The 12,910-nt window shown below is 41.5% G+C and overlaps 1 protein-coding gene across 2 annotated transcripts in view; it reads left to right on the top strand.

Annotated features, from left to right (window-relative positions):
- Positions 1–12,910, top strand: part of fam102bb (family with sequence similarity 102 member Bb) — a 108,869-nt gene that overhangs the window by 48,984 nt on the left and 46,975 nt on the right. For both annotated transcript variants that reach the window (XM_061975498.2, XM_061975497.2), the window contains exons 5-6: positions 3,365–3,411; positions 7,420–7,514. In XM_061975498.2, the coding sequence (XP_061831482.1) occupies positions 3,365–3,411; positions 7,420–7,514 (142 nt within the window). The remainder of the gene's footprint in view (positions 1–3,364; positions 3,412–7,419; positions 7,515–12,910) is intronic.

Raw genomic sequence — 12,910 nt, 5'->3', positions numbered from 1 at the left:
AGTAAAGCATAAAAAAAGAGCAGCAAGATCATGTCTAATTGTTTGGGCCTGACCTTTTGTTTATTCAATCTATTTAGTGCAGGTAAACATGGGCTTTGTATTTAAACATACAGGTAAAAGCCAGTAAATTAGAATATTTTGAAAAACTTGATTTATTTCAGTAATTGCATTCAAAAGGTGTAACTTGTACATTATATTTATTCATTGCACACAGACTGATGCATTCAAATGTTTATTTCATTTAATTTTGATGATTTGAAGTGGCAACAAATGAAAATCCAAAATTCCGTGTGTCACAAAATTAGAATATTACTTAAGGCTAATACAAAAAAGGGATTTTTAGAAATGTTGGCCAACTGAAAAGTATGAAAATGAAAAATATGAGCATGTACAATACTCAATACTTGGTTGGAGCTCCTTTTGCCTCAATTACTGCGTTAATGCGGCGTGGCATGGAGTCGATGAGTTTCTGGCACTGCTCAGGTGTTATGAGAGCCCAGGTTGCTCTGATAGTGGCCTTCAACTCTTCTGCGTTTTTGGGTCTGGCATTCTGCATCTTCCTTTTCACAATACCCCACAGATTTTCTATGGGGCTAAGGTCAGGGGAGTTGGCGGGCCAATTTCGAACAGAAATACCATGGTCCGTAAACCAGGCACGGGTAGATTTTGCGCTGTGTGCAGGTGCCAAGTCCTGTTGGAACTTGAAATCTCCATCTCCATAGAGCAGGTCAGCAGCAGGAAGCATGAAGTGCTCTAAAACTTGCTGGTAGACGGCTGCGTTGACCCTGGATCTCAGGAAACAGAGTGGACCGACACCAGCAGATGACATGGCACCCCAAACCATCACCCAACCATGCAAATTTTGCATTTCCTTTGGAAATCGAGGTCCCAGAGTCTGGAGGAAGACAGGAGAGGCACAGGATCCACGTTGCCTGAAGTCTAGTGTAAAGTTTCCACCATCAGTGATGGTTTGGGGTGCCATGTCATCTGCTGGTGTCGGTCCACTCTGTTTCCTGAGATCCAGGGTCAACGCAGTTTTTCAAAATATTCTAATTTACTGGCTTTTACCTGTAATTAAAGAAAAAAACTATGGGTAATAAAGTAATAGTAGGCAATTTTTCTGATGTTAGGCCATGTTTACTTTTATGTTTAGAATATGCTGAGGGCCAATAAAAATGTTGGTCCCGAATCGCAAATGTAAAGGTCGGACTTCAGACTAGGGCTGGGCGATATGGCCTTTTATTAATATCTCAATATTTTTAAGCCATGTCACGATACACCATATATATCTCAATCAATCAATCAATCAATGTTTATTTATATAGCCCTAAATCACAAGTGTCTCAAAGGGCTGCACAAGCCACAACGACATCCTCGGTACAAAGCCCACATAAGGGCAAGGAAAAACTCACCCCAGTGGGACGTCGATGTGAATGACTATGAGAAACCTTGGAGAGGACCTCATATGTGGGTAACTACCTCCCCTCTAGGGGAGACCGAAAGCAATGGATGTCGAGTGGGTCTGACATAATATTGTGAGAGTCCAGTCCATAGTGGATCCAACATAATAGTAAGAGTCCAGTCCATAGTGGGGCCAGCAGGACACCATCCCGAGCGGAGACGGGTCAGCAGCGCAGAGATGTTCCCAGCCGATGCACAGGCGAGCGGTCCACCCCGGGTCCCGACTCTGGACAGCCAGCACTTCATCCATGGCCACCGGACCTGTGCCACCCCGCCCCCTCCACAAGGAAAAGGGGAGCAGAGGAGAAAAGAAAAGAAACGGCAGATCAACTGGTCTAACAGGGGGGGCTATTTAAAGGCTAGAGTATACAAATGAGTTTTAAGATGGGACTTAAATGCTTCTACTGAGGTAGCATCTCTAATTGTTACCGGGAGGGCATTCCATAGTATGGGAGCCCGAATAGAAAACGCTCTATAGCCCGCAGACCTTTTTTGGGCTCTGGGAATCACTAATAAGCCGGAGTTCTTTGAACGCAGATTTCTTGCCGGGACATATGGTACAATGCAATCGACAAGATAGGACGGAGCTAGACCGTGTAGTATTTTATACGTAAGTAGTAAAACCTTAAAGTCACATCTTAAGTGCACAGGAAGCCAGTGCAGGTGAGCCAGTATAGGTATATATATAAGTATATATGTATATAAAGGTATATACAGTATAGGCGTAATATGATCCAACCTTCTTGTTCTTGTCAAAAGTCTAGCAGCCGCATTTTGTACCAATTGTAGTCTTTTAATGCTAGACATAGGGAGACCCGAAAATAATACGTTACAGTAGTCGAGACGAGACGTAACGAACGCATGAATAATGATCTCAGCGTCGCTAGTGGATAAAATAGAACGAATTTTAGCGATATTAGGGAGATGAAAGAAGGCCGTTTTAGTAACACTCTTAATGTGTGACTCAAAGGAGAGAGTTGGGTGGAAGATAATACCCAGATTCTTTACGGATTCGCCTTGTGTAAATGTTTGGTTGTCAAATGTTAAGGTGGTATTATTAAATAAATGTCGGTGTTTAGCAGGACCGATAATCAGCATTTCCGTTTTCTTGGCGTTGAGTTGCAAGAAGTTAGCGGACATCCATTGTTTAATTTCATTAAGACACGCCTCCAGCTGACTACAATCCGGCGTGTTGGTCAGCTTTAGGGGCATGTAGAGTTGGCTGTCATCAGCATAACAATGAAAGCTAACACCGTATTTGCGTATGATGTCGCCTAGCGGCAGCATGTAAATACTAAAGAGTGCAGGGCCAAGAACCGAACCCTGAGGAACTCCGCACGTTACCTTAACATAGTCCGAGGTCACATTATTATGGGAGACGCATTGCATCCTGTCAGTAAGATAAGAGTTAAACCACGACAAGGCTAAGTCTGACATACCAATACGTGTTTTGATACGCTCTAATAAAATATTATGATCGACGGTATCGAAAGCAGCGCTAAGATCAAGAAGCAGCAACATAGATGACGCATCAGAATCCATCGTTAGCAGTAGATCATTAGTCATTTTTGCGAGGGCTGTCTCCGTAGAGTGATTTGCCCTGAAACCGGATTGAAAAGGTTCACAGAGATTGTTAGACACTAAGTGTCCTTTGTCTGAAGCAAACGATGTCGCTGGTAACTTTGACTAGTGCTGACTTCGTGGAAAGATGTGTTTTAAATCCTGAGCGAAAGTCTTCAAATAAGTCATTGTTTTGTAGAAAGAGGATTTTTGCAGACTCTTGTACAGAAGAGAAAGTTTACATCCAAACATTCCTTCCACACACTGATGCTATGTTAGTGCTATTAAGACTGTAAAGTATTCCTCACTTCTAACATGAATCATGTTTTATTCCCTTTCACAGGTTATTATCAGCACTCAGCTCATGTCAGGCGACCCTTGTTTCAAAACGTAAGTTAAAAAGTACCTTTTTTTTTTTTTTACACTGAACCATACTTGCCAACCCTCCCGAATTTTCCGGGAGACTCCCGAAATTCAGCGCCTCTCCCGAAAACCTCCCGGGACAAATATTCTCCCGAAAATCTCCCGATTTTCAGCAGTAGCTGGAAGCCACGCCCCCTCCAGCTCCATGGAGACCTGAGTGAGGACAGCCTTTTTTCATGACGGGAGGACAACAGGGTGACAAGAACTAAATCATCCAGACTCGAGATAAATTGTATTATTATGTTTATCTTACCTAAAAATAAATATATTTATTAATTTAAAAAAAAAAAAAAAAACTAAATACATTTTTACTATATTTTGCTAAAAACATCAAAATTAATTGTATTTTTATTTGTATTTTTTCCTGACTCCTTATTACATCCAGCCATAGAATTATACATTAAAATAAACATATTTGAAATAATTGATTTTAAATTATCATAATATTTCATTTAAAATGACCATATTTAGTTATTCAAATAATTGCTTGTTTATCAACAACTTTAGCATTTTAGTCATTACATTTTGAAGCTCTCAGAAGCCAAGTTATGTTATATTCCTTAATATTTATTTATGCAAGTTTGAAGTATCAATTATCTAAACATAGTTTTGTTTGCATATTTTCAGGATGTAGATATCTATATCTATATATATGTATATATTAGAGATGCGCGGATAGGCAATTATTTCATCCGCAACCGCATCAGAAAGTCGTCAACCATCCGCCATCCACACGATCTAACATTTGATCAGAACCGCATCCGCCCGCACCCGCCCGTTGTTATATATCTAATATAGACGATGCAAGGCATTAGTGAGGTTATAAAGCTTTTGCCTGTTAAAGAAAGGAGACTGATCCAATGCAGCACAGACATTCGCGTGCCACGCTGTCACGACCCAGACTCACACCAGTGCGCAATCATATGGGAGCCGCGCTGACCGCACCTCCAAGCGCGTCTCGCTGCCGGCGACGGCCGGGTATATGGGCCCGACGCTCCAGCGCCATCCATTTTCAGGGCTAGTTGATTCGGCAGGTGGGTTGTTACACACTCCTTAGCGGGTTCCAACTTCCATGGCCACCGTCCTAGCTGCTGTCTATATCAACCAGGGTGAGCCCCACCCCTTTCGTGAGCGCACTGCGCGCGGAGTGACCCCTGTTACGCGCCCCCGGCAACAGGGGTGGCGGGCAGGTAAGCTGCGCGGGCGGAGCGCGCGGAGTGACCCCTGTTACGAGCCCCCGGCCACGGGGGTGGCGGGCAGGTAAGCTGCTTACCTGCTGCGCGTGACGCCGGCCGCGGCGAAGGCGGACGAGGCGGGGTGTCGGTGCGGTGGGCGCGGTGGTGACCCTGGACGTGCGTCGGGCCCTTCTCGCGGATCGCCTCAGCTACGGCTCCCGGTGGGGCCCTCTCGGGGGAAGGGGCCTCGACCCCGGCGAGGCGTCGGGGGCCTTCTCCGCTCCGTAAAAGTGTCCATCTCTTTTTTTTTTTTCTTCTGTTGTGGCATATGCTGCAGGTGCCTGCTCGTTTTTCGTATGTGGGTAACAACATTTAACTATGTATATATATTTCCGAATTGGTTTAACTGCCACCCGCCTGAATCTATTTAAAATCTAATTTTTTTTTATTTCCACCACCCGACCCGACCCGACCCGACCCGACCCGACCCGACCCGACCCGACCCGACCCGCGGATAAAATCTAATTTTTTTAAATTTCATCCGCCCGATCCGCGGATAATCCGCGGACTCCGCGGTTGTGCCCGCAAACCGCGCATCTCTAGTATATATATATATATGAAATACTTGACTTGGTGAATTCTAGCTGTCAATATACTCCTCCCCTCTTAACCACGCCCCGCCCCACCCCCGGCCACGCCCCCACCTCCCGAAATCGGAGGTCTCAAGGTTGGCAAGTATGCACTGAACTGAGTGAGCTACTGTATACTCAAATTGTTTCAGCCGCAGTTTTGCTAGTACTTCATGCACATCACACAGAGTACTAAAATAACTTTATGAAACGTGCTGAAGCATCAGTCAAGATTCAATTCAAAATGTTTAATGTTGTGGAAGGTCCATTTAACATTTGATTGCATTGACCTTGGCTGAGGCTCTTATACTGTAGCTGAGAAAGACACCATAAGAATTCACACTTATGTCTATTGTTTGGTAACACCGTCTTGACATAGCATACATTCAGTTGTCCTATTTTTCTTCCTTTCAGTGAGTGTACATATTTGGCCACAGAGAAAAATGTGGCTCAGCCTGAGGCAAAGTTTTGACCTGAAAATGATTCTTTACTTCTGCATTCTATACTTTTTGCCAAATGATGTACCCCTCGTATGCATAGCCTGAACTAAATTCACTATCAGCTCTGGTGTAATACTTTTCCTAATACAAATACAAACCCCGTTTCCATATGAGTTGGGAAATTGTGTTAGATGTAAATATAAACGGAATACAATGATTTGCAAATCCTTTTCAACCCATATTCAATTGAATGCACTACAAAGACAACATATTTGATGTTCAAACTCATAAACTTTATTTTTTTTTTGCAAATAATAATTAACTTAGTATTTCATGGCTGCAACACGTGCCAAAGTAGTTGGGAAAGGGCATGTTCACCACTGTGTTACATGGCCTTTCCTTTTAACAACACTCAGTAAACGTTTGGGAACTGAGGAGACACATTTTTGAAGCTTCTCAGGTGGAATTCTTTCCCGTTCTTGCTTGATGTACAGCTTAAGTTGTTCAACAGTCCGGGGGTCTCCGTTGTGCTATTTTAGGCTTCATAATGCACCACACATTTTCAATGGGATGAGCCACGTTGATGTAACACGTGGCTTGGCATTGTCTTGCTGAAATAAGCAGGGGCGTCCATGGTAACGTTGCTTGGATGGCAACATATGTTGCTCCAAAACCTGTATGTACCTTTCAGCATTAATGGCGCCTTCACAGATGTGTAAGTTACCCATGTCTTGGGCACTAATACACCCCCATACCATCACACATGCTGGCTTTTCAACTTTGTGCCTATAAAAATCCAGATGGTTCTTTTCCTCTTTGGTCCGGAGGACACGACGTCCTCAGTTTCCAAAAACTATTTGAAATGTGGACTCGTCAGACCACAGAACACTTTTCCACTTTGTATCAGTCCATCTTAGATAAGCTCAGGCCCAGCGAAGCCGACGGCGTTTCTGGGTGTTGTTGATAAACGGTTTTCGCCTGGCATAGGAGAGTTTTAACTTGCACTTACAGATGTAGCGACCAACTGTAGTTACTGACAGTGGGTTTCTGAAGCGTTCCTGAGCCCATGTGGTGATATCCTTTACACACTGACGTCGCTTGTTGATGCAGTACAGCCTGAGAGATCGAAGGTAACGGGCTTAGCTGCTTACATGCAGTGATTTCTCCAGATTCTCTGAACCCTTTGATGATATTATGGACCGTAGATGGTGAAATCCCGAAATTCCTTGCAATAGCTGGTTGAGAAAGGTTTTTCTTAAACTGTTCAACAATTTGCTCACGCATTTGTTGACAAAGTGGTGACCCTCGCCCCATCCTTGTTTGTGAATGACTGAGCATTTCATGGAATCTACTTTTACACCCAATCATGGCACCCACCTGTTCCCAATTAGCCTGCACACCTGTGGGATGTTCCAAATAAGTGTTTGATGAGCATTCCTCAACTTTATCAGTATTTATTGCCACCTTTCCCAACTTCTTTGTCACGTGTTGCTGGCATCAAATTCTAAAGTTAATGATTATTTGCAAAAAAAAATAAAGTTTATGAGTTTGAACATCAAATATGTTGTCTTTGTAGCATATTCAATTGAATATGGGTTGAAAATGATTTGCAAATCATTGTATTCCATTTATATTTACATCTAACACAATTTCCCAACTCATATGGAAACGGGGTTTGTATTTTATTTGACATTTCCTGACACTTTGTAACTCTTAACTTGTTTCCATCAGGCCTCCTTCTACTGCGACAGTGATTGGGATCCAGGGTGATGGGGAAAGCCTGCTGGAAGAGAGGCGGGGAGGGGACTTACCAACAGCCTCTTCGGGTGAGACAAAATGCCTCTGATCTTTGCTTAGTCATTTTCACCCAAAAACATGTTCATTTGTGTTAAGCCAGTAGCAATGTTGCTTCTTTTTCAATCCACCTGACCTGAGCCTGGCACAGGAGAGAGTATGTATATACCACATCAAAAGTTTACATACACTTGTAAAGAACATCATGTCTTGAGTTTCCAATCATTTCTACAACTCTTATTTTTTTGTGATAGTCTCATGACTTGGTCCTGGGGTTTAGTTTTTCTCAAAGGCAACGGAAAGTTGGCTCGGGCGAGACGGGAATGAGAGTACATCATTTATTTTTTACACTAATAAAGGACAAAAAAAAGAGTACAAACGAAAAGCGCGCACAGTGGCGGAGAAACAACTTGGCTGTGAAACCAAATACTTGCACAAAGGCAAAAACTATGAACAACAAAAAACACTAACTGTGGCAATAATAAACAAAACTTACTTGGCATGGACAAAAAGGAGCAGCGTGAACGATGGACATGAAAAAAGAGTCAGAAATGTGCAGAGCATAAATGTGGGGATGTCACCAGAAAGACAAACTGAAAAACAATGAACTTAAATACTACAGACATGATTAACGAAAACAGGTGCGTGACTCAAAACGTGAAACAGGTGCGTTACGTGACAGGTGAAAACTAATGGCTTGCTATGGTGACAAACAAGAGTGCACAATGAGTCCAAACGTGGAACAGGTGAAACTAATGGGTAATCATGGAAACAAGACAAAGGAGTGAAAAGCCAGAAACTAAAGAGTCCAATAACTAAACAAAACATGACTAAGACAAAACATGATTACACAGACATGACAGATGTAGTGATTGGAGCACATACTTGTTGGTCACAAAAAACATTCATGAAGTTTGCTTCTTTTATGAATTTATTATGGGTCTACTGAAAATGTGAGGGTCAAAAGTATACATACAGCAATGTTAATATTTGCTTACATGTCCCTTGGCAAGTTTACCTGCAATAAGGCGCTTTTGGTAGCCATCCACAAGCTTCTGACTGAATTTTTGACCACCAAAATTGGTGCAGTTCAGCTAAATGTGTTGCTTTTCTGACATGGACTTGTTTCTTCAGCATTGTCCACACCTTTAAGTCAGGACTTTGGGAAGGTCATTCTAAAACCTTCATTCTAGCCTGATTTAGCCATTCCTTTACCACTTTTGAGGTGTGTTTGGGGTCATTGTCCTGTCAGAACTAACAAAGGTCTTAACTCATTCTCTTTCTATGCCACATCAATATGGAATGCGCTCCCAACAGGTATAAAAGAAAGTGCATCTCTATCCTCCTTCAAAACCGCAATAAAAGTTCACCTCCAGGCAGCTACAACCCTAAACTAACACCCTCCCCGGATTGTTAATAATCAAATGTAAACAATCAAATGCAGATACTTTTTGTTATGCCTTCTGATCTCTCTCTCTCTGCCCACTACTTGCTGTCCATATCCTACCAAGTCAGACCTACACTGTTCCAATATCCATTTCTCTATTCTCAATTGTTGATGACTGATGATAACAACCAAACCCAACCATCCCCCGTCCCACTCCACACCCCGGATTGTAAATAATGTAAATAATTCAATGTGATGATCTTGTGTGCTGACTGTATTATGATGATATGATAGTATTATATCTGTATCATGAATCAATTTAAGTGGACCCCGACTTAAACAAGTTGAAAAACTTATTGGGGTGTTACCATTTAGTGGTCAATTGTACGGAATATGTACTTCACTGTGCAACCTACTAATAAAAGTCTCAATCAATCAATCAATGGAACACCCAACTGCGCCCAAGACCCAACCTCCGGGCGGATGATTTTAGCTTGTCCTGAAGAATTTGGAGGTAATCCTCCTTTTTCATTGTCCCATTTACTCTCTGTAAAGCAGCAGTTCCATTGGCAGCAAAACAGGCCCAGAGCATAATACTACCACCACCATGCTTGACGGTAGGAATTGGTGTTCCTGGGATTAAAGGCCTCACCTTTTCTCCTTCAAACATATTGCTGGGTATTGTGGCCAATTTTTGTTTCATCTGACATCACATGGACAAAGATAAGACCTTCTGGAGGAAAGTTCTGTGGTCAGATGAAACAAAAATTGAGCTGCCTTATTGCAGGTAAACTTGCCAAGGGACATGTAAGCAAATATTAACATTGCTGTATGTATACTTTTGACCCAGCACATTTGCTCACATTTTCAGTTCATAAAAGAAGCAAACTTCATGAATGTTTTTTGTGACCAACAAGTATGTGCTCCAATCACTACATCACAAACTAAATTTGAAATGATTGGAAACTCAAGACATCCATGTTCTTCTTATGTTCTTTACAAGTGTATGTAAACTTTTGACCACAACTGTATATACCAGATCAATGTTTAGACATGTACTATGATTCATGCAATTTTTACTCCTTATTCTGTTTTGGGTCACAAGTAGCTAAGTAAGATGGGTGTCGTTTACATTTGAACTCATACCGTTGCCAAATTACGGTACAAAACACAAAACAAAAAAAAACATACATTTTGCTTAAAAATAATGCTTTTTTTATGGAATTTTGTGACATGTAATTTAAAGAGAATAATTTAAAGATTGTACTGTAATTATGTTGCTAAAATGATTACTAAGTAAATAAAATCCACAAGTAAGCAAAACCAGCAGCAAGACAAAATACAGAATGTGCCAAAAAAAATAAAAAATCACCTGCTTGTGTTATGTTGAGATTTTATACTTAGGGAAATGTTAAATTATGTAAAAATGTAAAACTAATTTTTTTTAAATAAGTACAAAATTGGGAAATATTTACCTGTAATCTAATTTAACCCTTGTGTAATGTTCATATTGTTGTTACTCAGCCAGTGTTTGTGGGTCTGATGGACCCATTGCATTTTGTGGCTTTTAATGCTTCACAATCAAACACTTTAATGTTAAAATACTGAACAGATGTTTACCTGCTAAAATACTGAACAGATGTTTATTGGGATAAGGTAAACATCTGTTCAGTATTTTAACATTAAAGTGTTTGATTGTGAGGCATTAAAAGCCACAAAATGCAACGGGTCCATCAGAGCCTCAAACGCTGGCTGAGTAACAACAATATGAACTTTGCACGGAAAATTTGCTCTCATTTTCTCGCACATTTGACCCTCTGATGTTCTGTGTACCTACACTCTGTCCTCCTCCTGTCTAGGCCTGCTGTGTGTGTGTGTGTGTGTGTGTGGTACACAGAACATCAATTTCCACACTTCTATTAGCCCCGGGTCCAGTGGACAGGGACATCTTATATGTAATATAAATGTGTAGGGGGGGGTGTATGGTGTGTGGCAGTGACGTGCGGTGAGGTTGATGGCTGGTGAGGCACTGACTTCATCACAGTCAGATTTACAAACATATGAACCCTAAAGAGTATCTTATTCACCATTTGATTGGCAGCAGTTAACGGGTTATGTTTAAAAGCTCATACCAGCATTCTTCCCTGCTTGGCACTCAGCATCAAGGCTTGGAATTGGGGGTTAAATCACCAAAAATTATTCCCAGGCGCGGCGCCGCTGCTGCCCACTGCTCCCCTCACCTCCCAGGGGGTGAACAAGGGGATGGGTCAAATGCAGAGGACAAATTTCATTACACCTAGTGTGTGTGTGACAATCATTGCTACTTTAACTTAACTTTAACTTTACACATACAAACTGTAGCACACAAAAAAGCACATTTAATAAAAAAAAACGTTATTATGGTCTTACCTTTACTTAGAAATTAAGTCCATGCGCCGCAACTAAAGCTCTCACTTAAACTTTCCACGTGCAAGATTGAATCTATTTAAAAAAGTGTAACCGAGGGTTTATAAATGTCGCCTATACTGTATGAAACTACAAAATAACAAACACGGAGGCTCCAGTTTACACGAGGACCACTTTATTTACCTTCTTTCAAAAACCTCCGCAACGTGACATCACTTCCGCTCTTAGCGCCTTCAAAATAAGAGTTCAAGGCATATACTGTATAACAGCAACTTAACATCACAAAGAGGAAAGCCCATGAAAATAGGTTACAAAAGTTAATAATAAGAAGCCAAAAAGTGCAAAAACAATAATGTTCGTGTGGGCTTTAGTTGATATAACAATTCTACGGCGGGGGTGCAGGAGGCGAGCCTCAGCCAGTGCGTCTTTTGCAGCCGTTTTATGATCGCTCAGCACAAGAAATACGTTACACACATACAGTTGTTGACAAAATACACTGTATATTATATACCTCAGCTAACTAAACTATGGAAATGTATAATATAGTTCATATAGCAATACGGTCTCACTGCACAGCAGGCCAGCAGTTAGCCGAGTCCGGAATCCATGTTGAGGCACTGAGTGACGTGCCTCAACTGGCTGCTGTTCACCACACCGTCTCTTCTCAGTATTTGAACGGCAAATGTGAAAATTCAGCGATTTTGAATAAAAATAATCTAAAACTGGTGAAGTTAAATGGAAAATAACTTTATAGTATAATCACTGGATACATAAAACAATTTAATTATTTTTTTTTCTTTTTACAATTTTTTTCTTTCCATGATGGCAGGTGAGGCGGGGCCTCACCTGCCTCTAGTGACTGCACGTCACTGGTGTGTGGTCATTAAATATGTATTCTGATATATGTTCTTCACAGAAAATGAGCCAAAGTCAGTGAGTCTCAGTTTGAAAAATTCCTTAATTGTATCATTTTTCTTTAAATAAAAAATTAAAATGGGTCCCACGGACCCGAACACCATACAAGGGTTAATTAACATACAGTAGGACAATGTACTGCTACATTGTAAGTGTAGCAAAAGAACAGAGGTCATTCTGCAGAATGACTGAAAGAGTCGTTTAGTCTTGACTCATGCAAAGACCGGAAAGAAACCTGACACACACACTGGAAGGTAGAGGATAACGTGCAGATTTCATTGACATAAAACCGTTATTAAAGTAGCATTTAGTCCCCGAGCATGCTTTGCAATCCTTAATCTACTTTAAATGAAGAAAGTCTGTCACTGACGGTCTAGAGAGTGACTGGCCTGACTACAGAGATTGTGTGAATGCTTGTCTGCTTCTGTGATTGACGGCCAAGCAATCCACTCTAAAGCCTAGTCCGCCTTTCACCCAGCTCCAGCTTCCTGTGACCCTGAACACAAGAAGTGGTAGAAAAGGGACTGCTGATAAAAGTCATGGTCCAGTTAGAGCGAGCGGGATGCAAGACAGAGCATCATTCAGAATTATTCTGGGCTCTGGTGACAACTCTTACCGACAATAGTTCCAGCAGTTACATTTTATTAGTGCTCATGAAACACAAAAATTACTTCTCGCTTGCTGACTCTTCCAGAACATTGACTCAAGTGAACGTTACGA

The sequence above is a fragment of the Nerophis lumbriciformis genome, linkage group LG14 (assembly GCF_033978685.3).
Source record: "Nerophis lumbriciformis linkage group LG14, RoL_Nlum_v2.1, whole genome shotgun sequence".
Classification (NCBI taxonomy): domain Eukaryota; kingdom Metazoa; phylum Chordata; class Actinopteri; order Syngnathiformes; family Syngnathidae; genus Nerophis; species Nerophis lumbriciformis.
Note: the sequence above shows the minus strand (reverse complement) of the source record. Positions and strands in the feature narration are given on the sequence as shown.